This window comes from Centrocercus urophasianus, unplaced genomic scaffold (assembly GCF_019232065.1).
Source record: "Centrocercus urophasianus isolate 14NV4802_14NV808 unplaced genomic scaffold, USGS_Curo_1.0 seq_36, whole genome shotgun sequence".
NCBI lineage: Eukaryota > Metazoa > Chordata > Aves > Galliformes > Phasianidae > Centrocercus > Centrocercus urophasianus.
The window spans coordinates 4,821,932-4,844,478 of record NW_024884933.1 but is presented as its reverse complement, the minus strand read 5'-3'; the positions used below and the strand labels follow the sequence as shown (position 1 = coordinate 4,844,478).

The 22,547-nt window shown below is 44.8% G+C and overlaps 1 protein-coding gene across 4 annotated transcripts in view; it reads right to left on the bottom strand.

Moving 5' to 3' along the window:
• Positions 1-21,354, bottom strand: part of MIB2 (MIB E3 ubiquitin protein ligase 2) — a 32,044-nt gene extending 10,690 nt beyond the window's left edge. The window contains exons 1-10 of one of the 4 annotated variants that reach the window (XM_042831622.1): positions 21,289-21,354; positions 20,807-20,940; positions 12,044-12,394; positions 11,624-11,795; positions 6,111-6,217; positions 3,385-3,579; positions 2,508-2,650; positions 1,987-2,094; positions 845-949; positions 35-197 (exon numbers count right to left, since the gene is read on the bottom strand). In XM_042831622.1, coding sequence (XP_042687556.1) covers positions 35-197; positions 845-949; positions 1,987-2,094; positions 2,508-2,650; positions 3,385-3,579; positions 6,111-6,217; positions 11,624-11,795; positions 12,044-12,290 — 1,240 coding nt within the window. In that variant the 5' untranslated portion in view covers positions 12,291-12,394; positions 20,807-20,940; positions 21,289-21,354. Of the gene's footprint in view, positions 1-34; positions 198-844; positions 950-1,986; positions 2,095-2,507; positions 2,651-3,384; positions 3,580-6,110; positions 6,218-11,623; positions 11,796-12,043; positions 12,395-12,665; positions 12,780-14,578; positions 14,660-20,806; positions 20,999-21,288 lie in introns of those variants that run through there. The other 3 variants (XM_042831625.1, XM_042831621.1, XM_042831623.1) reach the window with 3 other exon arrangements.
• Between the last annotated feature and the right edge of the window lie 1,193 nt (positions 21,355-22,547).

Below are 22,547 nucleotides of genomic sequence, written 5' to 3'. Positions count from 1 at the left end.
GACAATCCAGACATCTCCATTCTCATTGTCTCACTTTTTGATTCCTTTGCATTCTCTGTTGTCATGAGATTTGCTTCCTCATCTCTCTGATAGGCTGTCAGGCAAGCTGGGTTAAACGTCCAGGACTGGTCTCCAACTGACACTCGCAGATCTCCATCCCCATACACTTTGATCACTTTGCCAATGTGCCCTAGGGTCTGCAATTGAAAGAGTAATGATTTTTAAAAGGAAAGATGCAGCATGCTTTTTATCTCAGAACCAATGCAATGCTTCTAAGAGAGGTTTTGCAGGCAGCACCCCTGCAGTGTGAAAAGAAACACTAAACAAACACTCACAGACAGCTCCCACTTCAAGGATACCACAAGGTTCTCAGCAGTTTCTCTGTAACTGAACAGGGTTTCCCAGACACGTTACAAATGTTTGGGAAAAGCTGATGAAACAACAAACCAAGAACTGATAAAACTGGGATTAGGAAAAGGTTTCCTCTGTGCCTTTAACTACTCCTGGAGGACATCCATGTTCTTTAGCCATACTGGTCTGCTCTGACCAATTTTCCACACTCAAGCACTGCTTCATTCCCAAGAATCAGGAAGGGCTCAGCAGGATTACAGTTGAAGAAACTTCTTATTTGACTTATTGATAGCCAAACCATTTGTCAGATTCCCCATCTACCCACTCCGCTTTGGGCTTTTTGATAGGATTATATTGCCAATAGTCAATAGCAATATTTCTGTCCCAGAAAGGTCAGGAATACTGCAGGGCAGCATAAGCCCAGTCACCATTACTAACTGCTGAGAAAAACTGAGGCAGTTGCTGGACTGTCCTGGAAGTGCTGTGTACTCACAGGTGCCATTTCGTCTGTCCACTCCCCATGACCAGGCTGGAATCGCTTCACTGTTTCCATGTCATCAATCACTCGGACAACATCACCAACCCAAAAGGTGTTGAGCTGCAAGAAAAAAGTCAAACTTAAGGGAGATTAAACAAAAAAAATATATGTATACATATATATGATACATATACCAGCCCCCACTCCCAGAAATCCCTACTGAACAATAAGTCCATCCACTTCAAAATAAGGCATCTCAAAACCTCAGTACAGCTACCAAGAAATCTGTAATCACTGCAAAATAAACACAGTCCAAGGGCTTGAGCATTTCTGTTTTAAGCCAAGTGCACATTTAAGTAGGGAAATATTCTGGGACAGAACAATTCTCTTCTTCAAAGCATTTATAAATAATAATGGAATGAAGTACTTGGAACTTTCCTTGGTCCGTTCCTCACCATACCTGACACAACAGGAGACTTTAATACAGAAGTTCAACCTGTTGTTTAAAACAGAAAATCTCTGGTGTCTCTTTTCTGTAGCAATCCTTTCCCAGATACTGCCTCTGCTCACTAAGAAGGGACCACTGTCAGAACTCACAGACTAATTCTGCAGAAACTGTCCAACATGGGATGTTCTATCAGCACAGCTTTTTGCTTGATGTTTGTTAGTTTTTTTGTACTGTGACCTCATTCAGGACTTTCACAATTTTGTATTCTTCCAGAAGCTCCCTTCATACTTATTAGCCCTGCTTCTAACAGTCCACATAGCAAACTCTCATTCCCCTCAGGGAAGGCCAGGCCTATCAGCTTTAGAAATGCAGATACAAAATTAGAAGAGATAGATTAAAAGACTCAGGTCATCCAGAACAATTAGAGAGAGGCAAGAGAAAAAAGATGGAAAAAATAGAACAACCTGAAGATATAAGGGAAAAAAAAAATCAAATAGAAATGAAGTGGACAAAGGCTCATCTCAGACGAAAAAGGTAGCTACAGAAAGCTGAATTATCATAAATCAATTGTTACCACTCTCACCAAAGGAAATTACAGCAGAATATTTCTTTGACACTTGAGATGCACTGTGTCCAAACACAGCAGGACAAGCTGACAGCTGTTCCCTGCAGTATTTAACTCTGGCCAAGCTCACCTAGCAGTACGTACCTTCGTCAGAGCTCCAGGATGGAAAGTCCAGCGGGTTTCACTGTTGAACTGGACCCTCACATCTCCTCTGTCCGTGATTCTGTGCACAGTCCCTGTCTGGCCAATGAACTTTGGAGGGGAAAAAAACAGAGGGAAATCCCTACATAAACTGCAGTGCTTAACAGCGAGGAAAGCAGGCAGGACAGTAAGAATGCAAAGGGTAAAAACGCTTCAGAATACAGCACAAACTACCCTCATCTCCACAAGTGATAAAGGTGGGAAAGATTGCTATGGTGCAGTATGACACCAGCAAGGCATACTCCATTAATGTAACTGGCAAATTTATTCAATAAGCTGTTATCATTTTGTTTGAATGTAAGCTCACATCTAACAGTGATTCCAGTGTCCTATCACTACAGAATTCCTATTTGTGAACCATGGGACTTTGTATATTCTGCTTGCTTCCTAGCAAGCAGTTACTTCTGCAATCTGAGACAGTGACTGATAACGTGCTGAGAAAATAAAAGCAAGCTGTAGCATACCTCAGCCATTTTAGGATTCCAGCCCCCATGGCCCTCCTGCATCTCCCGCAAGATGTCGATGTCCAGCAGGCATTTCACTTTGTCCCCATGCTGGAATGGATGCCTGTCTGTGCTTTCTTTCCTCTGCAGTTCAGCTGGTTTTCCTAAAGAGAATGACACCACCCACATACGTGTAGATGCAGTCATAAACTCTGCCTTTGTAACATGGTTTGCACATTAACATAAGGTCTAATGGGTGTAAGGTAATGTAAAACCCTTTCTCCACTTGTGGAGCACACTGTACACTCTATGGGGCAGCACGATGTAGACAGATCAAAGACTTTGTTCTTCCTTGATAATGGTATGAATTAAACATGAGGTACTTCTAAGAAGACAATTTATTCCCTTCCCAGAAGAGAATGCGTTTGAATGATGCCTGTCCTGTTGTGTTAAACATCAGTGGCTGTCCTCAGCAACGCAGTCACCCAAACTGTTATTCAGTGGGCACTCACACAGTGCTCAAAATGAGTTCTGTTCTCTTTGAATTGAAAAAGCTGACATTTGAATCGAATTCTTTGCTCTCAGATGCTGACATCCCCATAGGAATTTCATGAATCTTTACTATCATGACTCTGCCTTGACAGAAGACCTTTGGGGCTCCCCTGTGGGATACAGCCCTGGGCATCTGATGGTCTTATGTGACCTTACCATAGAGAGGACAAACAACTTTGCTAACCACCCTGAAGTAAAACAAATGCATATTTTCTAAAGCACACACTATGCAGAAGTTTCCTAAAACCACATGCTCACGTCCTGTTTTCCAAGCAAAAAGGGCTTTACTGTCAGGAAATGGCAGTGCAAGTAACAATTTCTCAACAGAAGACCTGCACCCACACACCTAGTTTTGGGAGATGCTCTTTGTAGTAAAAGCCACCGGATGCCTCCACAGTGCATTTCAGGTCCACTTTTCCCTTGTGTCCAACTCGGTAGACATTTGTGGTACCATCAGACCATGTGACACTGGCCACACTACGTCCAGTCTCCACATCCCAGCCACGAATATCAACCACACGTCCAGTTTTACCTTCACCACCTGGTGGGAAGAAGAGAAAAAAAGTGTCCAGCTTGAATTTTCCCAGAGACCAAAAGACACCTGACTCTGAGATGCTTCCTGAGATAACATTTAATTACATTTCTCCTAAGAAAACAGCAAGGTGAAAACCTGTCCATTCTTTAACTTCTCACCATGGAGCAGTAGCCCAAAGCCTAAAGTCAGTAGCTGGGGAGGATGAAATTCTGACAGATGTTGCTGCCAGGAAGGATTTCTGTAGGGCACTGCCACTGACCTGTTCTGCATGATGAACTGAAGCACACAGATCTGCATCAGCAGCAGCATCCTGCAGCCTGAAGCAGCGCCCTCCAACCAAGTGTTCTTCACAAGACAACCAACCAAGAAGAACTCGTTCAGCAGCTCACACACCTTCCTCATACCTGGTGTGTCCCACCTTGATCTGCAGAAGGCACACCTTCTTAATTAAGGAACTCGACCTACTCAATTTGACCAACTGAGAGAATCTCCGCGTGAAGCTCACTGAAAGCCAGCCAGCCATTTGCTCTTGAATACAAATACGGAAAAGCTGAATCCTGTAGAAGTGTATGTTGTTCTCTTGGCCTACAGAAACACTGCCTAGCTAAGGAGCACAGAATCATGGCACCACACTGTGGCAGAACAACAACACAATGCTCTAAGATCTGCCCAAAAACTTTAATCCTTCTGAAGCACTTGTGAGTTGGAGGAAGTTTGTTCTGGTGCTTCTCTTCACCTGCACAGCAGAGAAGAATACCACTGAAATAGTTCAGAACATGAAGATAGGTAAGTGAGAGAATAAATCTGTCCAGGCACATGGCCATTCCCTCAACCAGGAGGGACAACTTGTTAGCAACACCAAATCTAGTGACAGGCAATCAAAACTTGCAGATTCACATCCTCATTCTGCTGCCAAGGCATTGCATGAACTTGGGCAAGTCCCAGCACTTGTCCAGTGCTGTCCCCCAAATGGGGTCAGCAACATCTGTATGTCTCACTGGGTTGACAGTGAGGTTCTAATTGCCTCTAATTGTCTGCAAATTCAACTCGAAGGAGCTGCCTTCCCCATCTAACTGCACACTGATCTAAAGAGGGTAATACAGACAAACTCATGGGCTTTACTGTGATCTCCCCTTCCCCTGTACAGCTGTTTCTTAAGAGCACTAGTGTCCATTTCCATGATGCTAGGATTCAGATGGCAGCAAGGAAAAGGTTGAAATGACTGAAGAGTTACAAATGTCCACTTTGAGAAGAGCTGAGCAAAAATTCTCATCATTTGGCAAGTTTTGCAGTCAACACTAATTTCTGCAATCAACTTCAGGCAACAGAATTATTTAAAAGCCACATTCAAATAAAAGATCATTCATTCAGAGTCCTCAACTAGACGCTACTGTTTTTAGCACAGACACACAAGGCCATGGCAATTAATACAAATGCTTAGCAGGACCCTGTGTTAGAGTTTACAAGGCCACGTATTATCACTGCTTATATGTTCCTTCCTTAAATGGAAACAGAGCTGCTCTGCTATCAGGAAGCTAAGTTCTGAACAGCAAACAGCATGTGGATGGGGACAGGTCAAAGAAGAGGCAGCATCAATGGAGAACAGCTGAGCACCTGGCCTTCTATTTCCTCTCACGTGTTTTGCACGCAGCACTGCTTTCAGGTCATGACCATCGCAACCAACACAAGTCTCAGACATGTAAATGTTGATCTGATCTCAAAATGATGGATAAGCTGGACTGAGCATAAGCCTCTTTTGCTCTCAGACTCCACAAGTAATCACATCCTCCACTGAACCACAGAGCTGCAATAAATAGCGGGGCCTTTGGACTTACAACTTCATTATCAAGAGAAAAAGGAAGCTGTCAACAGGACAGTATGTACAAAACTCAGAGCAGAAACACACAGTACAACTGTCATAATCTTAAAGCACTACACAGAAATTGCTATCAGTGAGTTACAGTCATTATAGCAAGCATTTTCTGCCCAAAGCTACAGTTCACACACAAAAAAATGAACCATTCTCCAGCAACAACAGCAGAAATTCTTCATTAGTGCTCCACATCACACTTAAGAACAGTGACAGTCTGTAGTGTCCAAATAAGAATATTCCAGAGCCTTCCAAGGGAAAAGGGAACACCATACACAAAGTCAGACAAACCCTAATTCCCACTGAGTGGAAGCTTTTTCAGGAGAGGATAGGTCTTTATTTCTTTGCAACATGGTGTACATTTACAGTTCTATATAAGATCTTCCAGGATGGCTCCCATGAGTATTCACATCTATAACATGGGAACAGCAAAACTTCCCTCCCACACCCTGCGTGAATGCATAGAGTCTATGTCACAGATGCACTTCTAAACAAATACAATAAATAATATTTAATTTACTAAAGAACAGAGGCCTGCATCATCTGAACAGTTCCCCTAAGAGCTACTGCTCAGCACACGCTTTTTCAATTAGCAATATGGCACAAACAAAGAGAAGGGGAAAAAAGTCTAACAGTCTTTTTATAGGACATCTCAAAAGCAGCTTACCATCCTGGTTACCCCATTCCCAGTCTGGGCCACGGACTACTTTAGCCCCCTGGAAAGTCCCTTTTAACGTGATGCGAGTCAGATTCTGTCGAGGACTCACTAGGACTCTGAAAAACAAAATAAGACAAAGCAAGTTTATTATCACTACTTAGACTTCATCAAGATCTGTTCCATGCTTACAACAAAGCTTGAGTTCTGAAAAACATGTAAAGCGTGAAAGAAAGCAATTAAAAAAAAATAAAGGAGACTTTGATGCTACAAGTTGGTCTCACCAGGAAGGTCAGAACTCTTAGGTACTGTTGCATCAATAGCAGAAAGACAACCAGTGAGTAATAAACTGAGTTCAGCAGCCTGAAACCCCACTGTGACTTTAGGGCAATGTCTATGGGTGTTACTAGAGTGTACACTGCATGAAAGCTTTAATGGCTCAAGCAGTCTCTTAGCTCAGTTGCAAGGACTTCAGCACATTTCATAACTTAAGCTGCAGACTGCACAGCCCAATTCACTTTCTGAAAAGCAGAGCAGATTAGTGTTATGGCTAGACTGTTTTGTTTCCAGGATAACAAAGACCTTTATCTACCCAGCAGTCTGCATCTCAAGCATACACACTGATCTTAAGGAAAAAAACAGAACTACCTACGTGATAGTAAACAGGGGGTCTGACGTCCTGTTAAAGCAGCTTCCAATTCCCATAGTGTTACAGCAACTCCTCTGCTGGTCTTTCTGCGTGCTGTTCTAGTTTCTGTTCCTTAGCAGAAAGCTTTTTGTACGATACCAAGTCACTAAAGCTCTCACAGACCTGCTTGTTTCGGTCTCCTAGGATACAATCTGCTTTTCTAGGTGACTGCAGAGGTGCTGCAATCCATACCCTTCACTCTCCATCTCGTCCTGACAGGCTCCCAGCAACTCCCAGCCACAGCAGCTGCTCTGCAGGGCAAGGGGGGGAGCCTACCAGGAATAGGGCTGGCCTCAGAATACTGTGTTCATTTCCCATCTAATGCCTCCAGAGAGAAGGTGGAGACTCAGAAGGATAAAAAGCTTATGCTTGAACTCGTTGTTTACTTATCCATCAAAAGCCTAAGTCTTTTACCTTTCTTAACTTGCTAACATATCTCCTACCTGTGCTTTACAACCCTTTGCATCCTAGTGTAATTAAAAAGAGGGAGATTATATCCACATGTTCTTCCAGTAATTTATTTTACATTGTCCAGACTGTAGCTCTACATGGGGAAGATAAAGACCATTTTTTTGAATGGTTGTGTCAGGTCTGCGCCTTAAGAAAGGATAAATTGCTACAGACTGGTTTCAAAACCAGCATGGATTTGTGTATTACGACTGAAACAGCTGAGGTACAACATGCTGTTTTCACTGCCTTGAAATGATGACAGTAGGAAGCAAGAGAGAAAATACCATTGCACAAGGGCTAAATGCAGTTCCTGTTCTGCCACCAGCTTTGACCACATCATGCCATACCTCTACATCCCTGTCCTGAAACAGGGACAAGAACTCTTCCATTTTCTCTGCTTCTACTCAGCTTGCCTGAGCAGGGCCTATCTTTTGTGCTAAGAGATCCCCAGCTTTAACCCAGCTACCCTGAAGCTCTCTAAAACAAATGACAGCAGGGCAACACCATCTCCACGTAAGAAGCTCCACTCCCAATTCCACATAAATGTTAGAGGCAACTCACCATAACTGCTGCCTCCCCTGGTCCCACTACAATGCTGACCGTGTCTTGAACCACGCTGCTGACCAGCAGCTCAGAAGAATGATACAAGGTCCAGATGCCCTGAGCCAACACATCTTAAGTTTTAATTAAATTCAGCATGTTTTCCTCCAAATGCTGGACAAGAGCCAAAGTTATTAGCACATTGCAGAAATACCCAAGGGACAAAATTTAATGACTGCAATATTGCCTTTAATAACAATTTTAATTATTACAGCCATTCAAAGTCTGCAGTCATTTCTGTCCTACAAATTCCAATGATATTAAATTACTGTGGAGTCCAGAAGACACTTGGGAACGTGCTCTGTACAGAATGAAGCTATTCATCTCTTCAGCTCGCTGGGAACCACCCTCTGCTGATACTCTGCCTGTGCTCAATTTCCACTGAGGTGTTTACACAGCCTCCCACATCACTGAGAGCTATGCTAGGAAAATGGCATCATCCAGGCTTTACAGATAGAAGTTTAAGACCTAAACAACTCACTTACAGAAATTTAAACAGGCTGCTTTCAATCTGCAGTAGCAATTTAAGACCCTGCAGAAGTAGTAGCTGCTTACAACCAGGCTCAGCTTATGGTTATTTTGTGAGGCAGCAGGCCATCAGTACTGTGTTAATTGGACCATCCCATATCTTTAGAGAAAGCGAGGGTGCACACCCACACTTCCTCTAGACTGTATAAAAAAAGCATAAAGATCCTGCAGAACCAACAGGTAAAACTGACACCAGCATAAGAAATTGCAGATTCTCTAATCCTCCCTAACAGAGCTTTCCTGAAGCACTTCCAGCAAAGGATAAAGGATGCTCTGACAGATGGCAAACGGGTGCCGACTGCTCCTGCATGAATCAGGCTAAGACAAGGATGCTGTCTGAGGGATCAGGATCACACAAACCTATTTCAAGAACTGTCTTCACCAAGAATTTCCATTTTCCATTTCCAATCCTATTGCCACCTCAAGGCACAGTCTGCACAAAACTAGCTGCAAGTCTGAGGCCCCTGTTTATCTGCTAAATCATGTTCTTTTTAAAGCTAAAATTCTACTCATTCATTAATAAGACTATAAATAAATTCATATAAATAAAATCATACTTAAACATTAAAAAACAGATTAGGAAACAAACAGATCAAGCAATGGTCAGATTCAGCTCAATGTTACACACCAAAGTTTCTTGTCCTCTCTGACACAGCATAAATAACACATCTTGAAGAGGCTGCCACAGTAAACAAATATGCATCCCCTTGACTGTCTAGTAATGAAATACCCAACAGCTGTCACTCAGCTCCAGTATTAGCTCAGGCTTTCATTATAAATGAACATAGAAGGAATGAAGAGTGGGCTGCTAAAGCTGCCTTCAGTGCACACACTTGCTCTTTTAATGGGTCTGAGTTAGCAGTCCAAGTGGTGAGCTAGACAGGACAAAACCTGGTGAGTTTTGCTTTGCTATCTTGCTTACAGAGCCTGACTTACCTTCCAATTATTAAGCATATAAAATTCAGCAAGTGGATAAAAGATCATTTTAAAAAAAAGCAGTGAAATTGAGTTATCCAGCCATTTAAATTAAGAAAGAGAGCCACTCTCAGAATTAACAGTCATAAGTTGCAAATCAAATAAGATCAATAAAGAATGCCAGCAATTGGCAGACGTCAGGAAAAGAAATTCAAATGGCAAAATCTACAAAACCAATTCCTGCCACCAGCAGTTCAAAGTAGGTCATTTAAGACCCAAAACAGCTTTCAGGTAAAAGTGTCTTCAAAACCTCTTTAGAAAACTAATTGGCAATGCTCTGCAGTATCTGTCTGGACTTAAGGCCTCTTAACATCCTGGGATTAGTGAGCTGCTACAAACAGGTACTTGTTGGTCATGCCTATGTTTAGCTGCACAGGTGTCATGTGGTAGGGATGGCAGTGACAGTGCAGGTGGCAGCAGCTCAGTGCACCAGGCCATCACACTGTCATCCCTGCAGCTGTTCTGCCAAAGTTCTTGCCTTCCTATCACTGTGCTTGAGGTTGTTCATGTCCTCATTTCAGTAACCATAAGATTGCCATTCTCCGCTGGAAAAAGGAGGTGAGGGCCACGAGATCTAAGAGATCTCAGTGCTGTATTTCAGAGTCATTCAAACAACTGCAGGTGACAAGAACACCACAAGAAAAGCCAAACCCATACAGCAGTTACCTTGCTTTTAAATATGCAGCTTTTTTTTTTTTAAGCCCTTGGGGAGCTGCCAAAGGTTCTCACTTCTACTTTATTGAGCAAAAAAACCCAAGAGAGATGAATGATCTAAGCAATAGTCTCTCCACAACACTGAGGCCTCAGTGATTCATAAGCAAGCAATTTTTGTTCTTCGAAAAGGATGCTGCACTGCCTAGGGCAATGTGTCTTTGCAGCTCAGACCTCACAGCATTGCTCAAGTGTGATCATCCCTACCAGCACTGCTGTTCGTTTCATGTATATACGTATTTTTTTAAGCCAGAACATTCAATTCCTAATGCAATCTATGAACACCTGACCAACAAATCACAGAATTGTTTCTGCATTAAAACAAAGGTGTTCTTCCTTCCTGCTTCCACACAGAGTAATTTCTGAGTAAAACTGGTTTAGGAGGAGCTCCCTGTATGAAAGCTCCTGCACAAAGCCCACACGCATTGCAGTTATAGTGCAGTGTTCCACCATCCAGCTCAGTCAAATATGTGTAACAAAGAGCACTTCTGCCCAAACAGTTTCTCCAAAAGCTTAGTGACTGCCAAGAATAACAACCTGCACCTTTCACTCATCTTTGAAACTGCAGCTTTCCATAAACAGAAGCTTCCTCATCATGGATTTCTCATTTCTGCCCCCCAGCACAGCTACACTCAACACCTGCCACTTAGAAAGTCAGGAAAGATGTCACCTAACACAGTTACACCCACCTCTGCTTTTTACTCTCCCCTTCACCAAGTCTCCCAGAACCCATTCTGGCATCTGACAGGCTCACACTGTGCCCCCATGTGTTCTGTAGCTTTGGGGATTGTTTTCTTAATTATTTTTATTAGTTGCCTGATAGTTCCTGCTAACATACAGCAATGTTTTAGTGAAAAACCACCACCAGAGAGCCCAGCAGTGCTTAGATGTTTCACAGCCAATATTCCAGAGTGGTGCTGCAGTGTACTGGCAAAGTCAGACAAGTCACACAGGACAATACTAGGTCTGGCAAGTTTACTGGCAGCCTTCCACACTCTCTTCTCACACTGACAGCAAGCAGCACACTACCTAATTTAAACAGCATCCTGGATAAGGTCAGATACAAAGCAAATTTTCTTTTCAAGTTTTATTTACATCTTTTGCCATCCAAGTTACTCAGAAAATGAAATAATTTCAGCAAAGGATGAGTTCTGAGAAAAAAAAAAAATCACCTAGCAAACTTGCCCAGCAATTTCCCTCTCTAAAAAAATTTTTTTTAAATTACAACAGTACACTGAGGTGTTCATCCCTAAACACTGTTCAGCCCAAAGTTGCAGCACCTCACAGATTTTCTTGAGTCTAGAACTCAAACAGCAGAAGCAAACAGACACCCCTGTGCAACCACCTAGAGTTAGCTATAATACTGAGTCAAAAATATACTCATATTTCCACTAAACACACAGTGGAAATCATGACGCTCATTTCACAATAGGATCTGCCTGGATTGTGATATTAACACAAGCTCAGGAAACGGCCTAATCTGGTGGATAAACAGAAGCCTTAAAGCTCAGAGACTATCTCCTGAGACAGCACACCACCCAGCCACTGGGCCTCCCCCTAAAGCATCACTTACGGCTGCGAGTGCGCCGTCTCATAGCGCTCAAAGGCATGCGACAGATCGTGCTTGTTGTTCATGTAACACTGTGTGCACAGGTCATAGTCGAAGCACATCTTGCACTTCCAGCGCATCCCTCGGATGCCATGCTTCTTGCAGCAGTCACAGATGATGTTGGGATGGCGGACGCCTAGCACACAGAAATAAAGGAATGTAACTCGACATGAACTTCACAGGAACCAGGCTGACAAGGGCTGTTAGAACCATAGGAGCATATTTTAAGGGGGAAAAAAGCTCTGTATCTCACTGCTGCTCAACATCAGTCCACAAACAGTGGCAAAAAGCTCACATGCCAGCTAGCACATGAGGCAAGTGACACACCTGCTACAGATGGCTTTACAGCACTAGAGTTTGTGCTCGTTTCTGTGCCACACTTACCTATTTGTGCGTTATCATACAGAAGAAGGTCGTAAGCTCCTTGAAACCCAGTGCGATAGTTGGTTCTGTTGCCTTGATCCCACTGCACGACCACAGTCTTATCTGGGGTGGTGGGGCTGCCTGTCCGACCGATCTCAACCACAGTCCCAACGTTCCCTTCACCGCTGTCCTGGCTGCCCCACTTCCAGTCCACTCCACGAACTACCCGCATCCCAACCTGCATGCTGGCATAGGGGTCCAAGTCCATTGCTCTGCACAACAACGCTCAGAACTCCTTCATGGAAGGGGCCTTGGAGATGGACAGCATCAACAGCAACACACCCAGCATCATCTGCTGCATTTTTAGCACACCTACAAAGACAACATAAAATTAAGTGACATCATCCAATGCATCACAGCAACAACTTCTGTACCAAGGCAAGCAGATGCTATTCCAGGTCTTACCCTCGGTACACAAACTCATTAGCAGTTCAATTAGCAGGCCAGGAGATTTTTCTAGATTCCACTTCCTAAATGCAAAGAACTCCAATCCCACCTTGAAGTATCCACCCCACCCTGCTGTAATCACCATCAAAAGAAACGCAGAGTAAAGAAATGACATTACTGAGATACATCTGACTACCTTCCATTTATATTAACTGCAGTTCAGCTGGTGATTTTAAAATGACAGCTGCATTTGGTGAGCAAATCAGAAGTCATGCTTCTTCATAGTATTAGGGTAAACTTAACACCAACCCTGCAAAAGTAATTCAATACATAAATGCAAGAAATTCTCCCCCCCAGCCCCACAAATTACCCAGGCTCCAGAATAGGTCTGACCTGCTGAATAGAAAAATCTGCATTTTATTTTAACAGGCACCTTGCAGCTTTAACACACATGGGAAGGATGTGTAAACTACCCAGACCATTCAGGCACAGAGTCATCTGCATAAAAAGCCCGAAGATTCATTGCAGAGCACTGGGTGTGAGGGGTATGAGCACCTGTGCTGCCATTTACCAGCACTACCCATAGCAGGAACAAGAGGGGGGGCAGCAGATGTGCAATGCAGACGGGGATCAGTAGCAGCTCAGGACAGCCTTTCCTACTGTTGCCATGACAATCAGTAAATGAGGTGAACAGCACATGGATGCAGCACATCCACAACTTTCAAGTCAATCAAATGGATTGTCAAAGCCCAGCTTATAGCTTCACAGATCTCTTTACTAGAAGAAAACAGAAGAATACAGCTTTCAAGATTGAAGGCCAGAGCTGCTGCTCAGACTTCTGGAACAATCTGCTCTAACAACCTTTTAGCTCGAGAGGAAGACCCAAAGACATGTGTAACATCCCCAATTTCCTGAAATATGAAAAAAAGCAAACGACAAAATCAAAACTCGCAAGCAACAGAAGCACAGAGTGCCAAGAGCCAAACTTTGCCACTTCCAAACGTGCAGCCAATCTCAGCAAGTGCCACAGCACAGAGACAGCTCAGCCCGGGCTGACAAGCAGCTGATGAGCTGCTGGGACATGTACTCAGACACAGCTGCAGCTCTGTGCCATGTGACATGCAGTTAACACTACCGCCTACCAATAAAACAAGCGAAACCACTGAGGCCTAAAAATAAACTCTTCCTCCAGCCAAACATCCCCTTTTAAATGTATGGAGGAGTAATTTGATGCAAAAATTGAGTTTCTAACATGCAGAGAGCCTGATTTCTGTTCAGCCATAGCATCTCTCTAGCTTCAGGCTTTTTCTGCTGCACATGGCTGTGACATCCCAACACCTCTCACGCAAGCAGCACCAAAAGCAGATGTCCTTGTGAACTTCGTGGCATCTTCAGTTCTAATCATTACAAACAGATGCCTCGGGCAGCACTTTCATCTCCAATCCCTTTGTGGAGGTGGATGCAATATTGCTGAGTTTGAGGCGCACCAGTATTCATCGCTTTTATGAAGCTAAAGCCTCATGAGATTTGTACCATCTCTTCTTCCTTCAGACCTGAGATAAACAAAAAAGGTAAAAAAGACAAACATTTCCTATTTCATCCAAACGAGGGCTCCAACGGTATGTGGGAACAGAAGGCACAGAGCTCAGCAGTTGAGGGTGAAATCCTCCCCTTGGTGAACCCCAGGGGCCTGGGCAGCTCCTGCAGGAGCCAAGGTTTCATCCAGAAATTTCATCCAGTCAGGGACATCAAATACCATAAAATAACATAACCAGGAGAAAACAGTCTGTCCTCTGCCTGACAAAACCAGGCACATCAGCACCGCCCAAAGCTCGCTATCTGTTTGCTCAGTACCTCGTGTTTGCACTGTGCTCATGGAGCCACTGTGCCACATAGCCACAGACCCACTCTTCCCCATAACCTTTTACCATGCAATGTGTAAGAAAACTTAAGCTTCTGCATCCTCAGCACAACTAAGAGGTGGGTAAAGAAGCTTATTTTAATTAGAAGCGGATCCAAGGAGTTTTACATCCTGCTTTGAAGCCCGTAACAGCACCATGAGTTCTGTTCTCATAGAAGAGTGAAGCAGCAGCAACAAAAACCACTAACCATGGGCTTGAGTTTATCAAATCGGCTTGCAGCAACTGGAAGTGAACTTGTGTCTCAGCTGTCTCCATGGCCTTTCACTCTCTGTGAAACAGAGCAAGCAGAAGGAGCCTCAGCAGCACAGTGAGTTCATGCTGATGGGCTGCTCCACTGAAAAGCATCAGAAAGAGTTGAAATGATTACAGGTGTAACAGAGCCATAACAATCAATAGCTGCAAGTGGCAGCAATCAGAGAAAAGATATGCAAACATTTACAGAGCACTGACAGGACAATGACCCTTTTGGGTCAGTGCTGATAAGGCCTTAACCAGCGGAACAAAAGTGTCCCAGCAAGATTCCAGCTGGGAGTTTTATTAGCAAATGCTTAGTTTGTGTTTTGCTTTTTGGTCCTCAACTCATCTCCCTCAGGAAGAAAAGATGCTGTTCACATGACAGGTCTCAGTGGCTTGCAGTTATTTTTGTGATGACAAGACAAAAGTCACTTGCTTTATCCTTCGTCATCTCAGTGCAGACTGGGCAAACCTCATCAAATGTTTACAGACATGTAATACAGACAGCCTGGAACAGAGCACATCAACACTGCCTGCATCAGCAGCAATCCCAGGTAACTGTACTGCAGCACAAGCAAGTAACCCAAATGGTGCTGACCATTCTTCAGGAGACAACTCAACAACAGGCCATTGCTGCAGCCGTGGCAGTGCCCCAGGTGTGCTGCACTGTGCAATGACTGCCCTGGCCCCCGGCTCCTCACCTCCCTGCTCTCCAGCTCCCATCTCTGGTCAGAGACTTTGGATTCTTCCAGGGTATTTCATTTGACACAACCTCAATTCACACCAGTTCGATACCCAGCTCTACCACTTGCAAGTCACTCTCTTTGGGTCTTCTCTTTTTACCTTCTGTGAAGTTCTGCTCTTACACAGTCTGTTCATACTGAGCCCCATATGGAAATATATGTTCTAATTCTCTCCCATTTCTTCAGAGCCACATTTACTATCTCAGCTCAGTCTCTTGTTTCCAACCAGCTTCCATACTACTACTGACAGGGTCACATAAACCCTAATAACCCACAAGTGTATCTCTGGTATAATGGCTAATGCTAAATTGTAATACATTAGAAAGATGTTTTGCTTTCAGAATGGCTGTTACAATGCCTTATTAATTTCCAAACACTGGGCTGTAACACTGCCTTATAACACAGCACCAGGCCCTCTTCTTGATGTGGAAAAGCACTCAGCCAGCCTCATTTCATTGTTTATTGTTTTCCAGATCTCATTCCACAGCTCACACTCACACAAAGAGCAGCACTGTCAGATCAGGTCTTGTTTATCCACTGAGACTAAAGGATGGGGCGGAGCTGCAAAGTTAGGCAAGCAGGAGTTGAACTGCCCTGTTTGCAGGAAGCACATTTTGCAGATCACAGAAAAAGTACAGTAGATCAAAGCCAACCACTTCCAAGTCATGAAAAAAACATCAGTGATAGCAGACTAAAGAAAAACAGGGATGGGTTCAATCCTGATAGCAACGCTTCTCTTTAAGTCAGCCATCTGATTCAGCTTAATTTTGCTATAGGCTGATGTCAGAACAACCATGCTCTAGCATAAATTGGTACCTAAGTAGAATTTCAATGGAACAGGCTGAAACCACACTCATCTTACCAGGAACCAACAGAAAGCACGGGGCATATTATTCCTGCACTGTAACAGAGTGGTTCTTCTACTTTTCAAGCCCTACTGGTAAGGGCAGTGAACAGATGGCCAAGACAGTGAGCACACTCCAATTGAAATACAGTTTGTAAAGGATTTGGCTTTGTTTATATCCTGGGAGATGAAAGAAAGCTTAAGGCAACAGAGGCAACGCTGGAGGTGAAGGCAGTGAACGCTGCATCTCTCTCACCCAACACTGCTCTGTATGTTACTGAAGTGTAATGCAGCCCCACTTTGAGAAGGCAGTTTCCAAGTCCTGATCTTCAGTGGCTCAGACAAAGAGGGCAGAGAGAGCCAAGAAATATCACAGTGCCTGACCACAGCTCAGGAGCCACAAGCTGCGAGCTGCCCCAGCACCACCAGATCTTCCGGATTAGAACCGTGGCACCATCTCAGCTGCTACATAGCAAATTTAACCAGCAGGAACTAGACTAAATTCATCAAATTCCTCCTTAGCCCACCAAAAGGGTTTGCAGAACTGGCTGAAGCACACAGTTTAATACCGCACTGCTAAGCCACAAGGCCTCGACAGCACCTCATTTCACAGCTCACCACAGATCAGGATATTCTTCCTTGCGCTGACAGCATTGCTGCTTAATCCAAGTTTTGCAAAATGGCATCGCTGGCACAGAGCAGAAGAGAAGAGCAGATGATGCTTCCGTGGGTAAAGTATCACTATCAGCTAAATGAAGCCATCCTTACTGAAAGGCTATTCTCAGCAGAAAGAAAAATTAAAAATAGGGTAGCTGCTTTTTAAAACCTATCAACCATGAAAAAGCCCGAGTGAGGTCAAACCATTTCCATACCTCATGCCTCACCTGCTCCCAAAGTATATTTAACTGTATTACATAAACAGAACAAAGCAGGTCATTAATATGCCTTTGCTCAAGGATTAACATCTTGTCATTTCAACTTCACTGTAATTGTTTTGTGGAAGAGCAAGCGTGCATCCTGAAATACTGGGACACAGGGCGAGGAAACACCAAAAATAACTTGCTAGGCACTGTGCTTAAGGACAGTCCCACTGACTGCATTTCACCTCTGCAATCCACACTTGTCCTTTACAGACACCAGCCTGGTGATCCTTCTTGTCTAAGCTGAACTCTGCATTCAGTTCATACTGATTGTATTCTAGCTGTGATGGTGAGATGAGAACGTTGCCTTTCCTTTCACTGCTCTAAGAGCAATGCTCTCTGTGGTCATCATGCCAATTTATTATTTATTCTTCCAGCCTGATAAAGGATACTGGCTTAAAAGCAGCAGCAGCTTTGTTAATGTTTTGTTCAATAATAGTAATTTTGTGCAAATCCTTCTAAGAAGCTTGACTCCTTGCCTTGAAAACTAAGCACTCATCTGCATCACCTCAATCCAAAAGGACCCAATTTCCTTAGTGCGAAATAATGAGTGAAAAAGAAAGTGACAGTGTGAGCCACACCACCTATCACCAGCAGCAGATATACAGCAGTATTTTTAATGAATCAGCTCAACGTTGACTAACATACTACACTGATGGAATACAATTCATACTACACTGATGGAAACAAGAGTTGCAAGTAGGTCAATATTTACTTTAGCCCCTACAAATGAGAAAAGAATCTCCAGGAGACACCACAGGTCAACCAAAAATCAACAGCTGTCACTAGCTTCCCACAGTAGGTGCTGCAGTGTACCACAGAGAGGTGGAAGACCTTCTGTCAAGTCAGGCGTGCCTGACATTCAGAGCTGTGTGTCACCATCAGCTAAATTCTACAAAACAATTTCTCTCCACTGAGCACAAAAACTTCAGGCTTCAAATTGGTAGGATCAGTGCTCATCTGCTCATTGGAGAATTAGGAGTGATTATAAGTGAAAGTTCACACTGGGCATCTAGTGCATCTCTTATTACATCCCATAAGATAATTGCTCATGAGCCTGATGAAATTTCCTTCTGGCTTTTGATGAACTGTGCTCTCTCCAGGAGGGAGAAAAACATATCAGCTCCAGCCACTTGCTTTAATTGGACCTGACAGCTTGCAGATTGCTGCCTAAAGCCTTGAAAAGCTCAGTAGCTGAGCAAAATCCGCTTTTTCCTCAATAGCATATTTCATAAAACCAAATACAACTCATCCAGGGAAACTGAAAAATCTCCGCTACTTACAGAACAAGCTCAACTCGTCTATTAGGAATGGCTCAGATGTAACCGTGCCTTGTAGCAAAGCATGGGCTCAGTCACCTCATGAAACTCCTTCCCAGCCCTATTTTCAACCACCTCAAAATGCAGAACCGCACAAAAACATATCCCAAAGTCCAGAAATCGCTCCTTTCTTCCCATCTTGTTTGTGCTCTCACTCAGTCATTGGTCTGATATATTTCTCAGAGGCAAGAGTATCCGGCCCAGAGCTGGTGGTGCTGAGCAGTTAGGTTTGTATGTCCTTCACACCAGCTGCCAAATCCTATTTTACCATGAAAGCAAGGATTCAATAACTTAAAAATTCAGAGTCCTCTCATCTTCTTACACAACTGCCTCATCCGTCCAGAATGGCAGTTATTCTCCTTAAAAAGTCATTAACAACCAGAACACTGCCATTACTGCATGAGTAAGAATCAAGAGGAGGAGGAAGCACTGAGCTCAAGTTGATGGAGCTGAATAGTGGGCTGAGCAGTGACTTGGAGAAAACACATTGTTATGATTCTGTGATATAATTATTTGTAGGTTTTTTAGATTCAGGAGCCCTCAGTGGTGATTCAACAGGATCACAAACCACCTAAGAACAAAACTTCCTCCAACATTTTAAAATGAAAAGAACCTTCCTGCATAGAGCAAGCTGCAGCATAAAGCCATCTGAACCTCTGCTGAGCCTTGATATCTCATCCTACCAACCTCCAGATTCCCCTTCAGGCTTTTAGAACAGTCAACATTGCACTCCTGCTATTTTCCAGCCTACAACTCGCCCTTTCTGTGCACTGGAAGCAGATCAAAAGGTTTAAGTCTAATCTATCCTGACATGCCTTTGGCTAGAGAGACATCAGCTGCGTAGGAGCAGAACGAATTGACTAGTAAGCTGTTACTTTCCTTCCTGGTACTCAATAAAGGTTTGCGGGTCAGTACATACACCAATTCCCTTACAATTCTGCACATTTTAAGAGCACAGATGTTATCTTTCAGCTCAGGATAGCTTTACAAATGGAAACTGGAGCCACGGTTATGGATGGAATTGGTGACAGAGCCAATAGAACATATATCCTCATTCTGTTCTCCAGAATCTGGCCCATATTAGTCACACAAGCAAAAAAAATATTAAAACAAATAAAGAAAAAAATAAGGAAGAATGTGGATCAAGGTCCAAGATCAAGCTATTTACCGTCCTGATAGCACAGATACAACTCCACTGCTGCTTCTTCCCACGTACAGCTGGTCTAAAGGCTAGGAGACTCACTCTCTACTCCGGGAAATTTCAAACAAAACTACAGCTCTCATTACGGAGGGAACAAAAACATTTAAATTCCGTAAGTTTCCCAAGGAACAGAATCTGCCCACTTTTGAGCAGATACATGCCTCTTCCCATTCCAGCCTTGGTTATTTACCTGTCTGAAGTACAAACACACACCCAGCCCCTTCTGCAGCAGAAGAGTTCTCCAGTACTAATGGAGCAATAATTTTGATAAGAATCAAAACAATAAAACAGGCAGAGCAGTTCCTTTACACTCCAAATACACAACAACAGGAGCTATGGGACTACAACGCGAGTCACCTGATATGCCATCTACTGCCATATTAATTGGCCACCTTCAGGAAGAACTTCATGAAGGGAAATGTCATTGGCCCAGCAGGAGTTAGCTGCACTAGACACAAAAGCAGACAGCTGTAACTCAGAGCACAAAGCAAATCCCATAAAGGCATGCAGCTCGCTAGCTCTGCCATTGCTATTGAAGCTTTTTTTTTTTTAGATTTCTGCAATCAATATGACACAGATGTGCATTATTTACAGTAAACGAGGCCCTCATTTAATTCTTACTCAAGAAAGCAAATTCTAGAGTTGAGTGTCAGCAAGAAAATCAGACCAAATGCACACACTGCTTACAATACAGCTGAAGCATCTCCTTAAGTTTGTCCTCTGCTGTCACTGGTCTTTGTCAGTTCAGAAAAGATGACAAATATCATAGAAACATGCAAAGGGTAAAAAAAAAAAAGCCACATGTGCTTCAGTTCTGAGCTATATTCATAACACAGCATATGGCCCAGCGATAGAAAATGCCCAGCAGGAATCAGTTGCAACGTTTCAGTCATTTTTCTCTGTAGCAAGTGAGGACACGGCTGCAGTACCTGCTTCAGAGTAGGGAACAGCCACGTCCACAGCCTGGGACATTAGTGGGGCAGCTAGCACTGGTCACCCAGAGGAAAAGCAGCAGAAAATCAGCAGGAGCAGGCAGAGCCATCCCACGACAGGCTCAGCCGTAGCTGAACGCAGCAGAAAGAAAAGCAGCCACTGAGAGCTGACCTACCCCCAACCCAGTGCAAGAAAAAGGAAAAAAATTAACGGGCATAAACCTGGCAGAGAGGAGAGACAGCAAAATGCAGAGAGCCCTTCAGACAGCCGCTGTCCCTAATCGACGGCCGCGTTCGTGCCCCCTTCCCGCATTCATTCTCGGTGCAGGAGCTGGACGCCGAACCGCTCCGCCGGCCTGGGAAGAGAAGAAAACGGGAGCTCAGGAGGCAGCAGCACACCCTGAGGGCAGCCCAGGACGGGCACCGACCCCGGCCCCACATCCGCGGCACCCGCTGCCGGTTCCCATAGGGCCGCAAGCCTCCCCGGCAGCCTGGAAGCCCCGCGGCGCTCCGTGCCCGCTCCCCGAGCCAGGCGCCCGCAGCCCCGGGCCCCGCACAGCCCCTCCGCCGCTCCTCAGGGCCGCGGCGCCGCCCAGGCCGCGAGGTAGCCGCACACCTCGCTGAGGTAACCCGAAGCCCGGAGGCGGAGCGGCTGAGGGAACTCCCCCGCGAGTCTGGCAGCTCCCTCCCAGCGCCCCTCTTACCAGGCCGAAGAGCCAGGCCGGCCCCGCGGGTGCTGCAGCGGTGGCTCTCTTCTACCCCGCTCCCCCGGGGCCCCCAGCGCGCCCCGCCCAGGCCTCTCCCGCCGCGCTGACAGCCGCGGGGCACGCTGGGATATGTAGTTCTCCGAGAGCGCTGCTCCGCGACAGGGAAGCGCCGCTGACTACAAATCCCGTCAGGCAGCGCGCGCGGAGCCCCGCGGCATGGGCCGGGCCCGCCAAGCCTCGGGGTGCGCGCCAACGCCTCGCCTGAGGTGAACTGCGCGGGGCGGGAACGCGCTTTGCTCTGTGGTGAGTGTCAGCATTTGCTCCAAGCTGCGTTTGTTTAAACGATTGAGTGTTAGATTTTAGGGCGAGTTAGCTCGCTTTAAGGGTGATGTGGGGACTCGGCGCCACCATTGGCGTGCTATTGGCTCTGCAGGTGCTCAGAACGGCTTTTCCTGCAAGATCACTGCAGGTGCTCTCGTGGATCTCCTGATCCTGGAGCAGAAACGCTCTCTCACACTGACACTCATCAGTTTGTTGATAACGGCGTGCACTCAGGAATAGGGCAGCATGACCATAAAGCACCATTCCTTTTCCTGCTCACCCGTGAATGCTACCCAGAGCCCTGCAGCTCCAAAGGGCTCTGCACAACAGGCACTGCTTACAACTTATAAAGACCAAAAAGACCAAAAATCTGAGGGAAAATCCACAGCATCCCAGCTGCTGCCATTATAAAGACCTGCCCAAAGCCAAACTTCTCATGAATGATTTTCCAATCGTGTTGCAGGGTATCTCTTTTTGCCCACTGGATGCCGCTGTTACACAGAAAGAGTCGCAGGCTGCAGGCTTCTGCCCCAGGCACCTCACCTTACAGGCATGCAAGGCCAGCCAAGCTGCATGGATTCAACCCTGTTAACGAGCCTTTATTAGGATATAACTCCACGTTTTGCAGCTCGCTGACGTGCATGTGAGCCTGTGATGTGAGTCTTGGGCCATGCCTTGCCCACACGATGGCAATTCCAGCAGCAGAAATCTAGAGATGTTTTCTGAAGATGATTGAACAGGATTTTGGAACAAAATATACACTGTTGGGGGGAAAACAGGCTGTGCAAGATGTGTCTTCAGGTCATATGTAGGACGCTTTCCTCAGCAGCCATGTTCTGCCTATTTTGCATGCTTAATATCTGAATTTGCATGCAGAAAGACTGGCTGAGAATTATCTCCTTAAAAGCAAAGCCTGGAAATGGCACCTTTCCCTG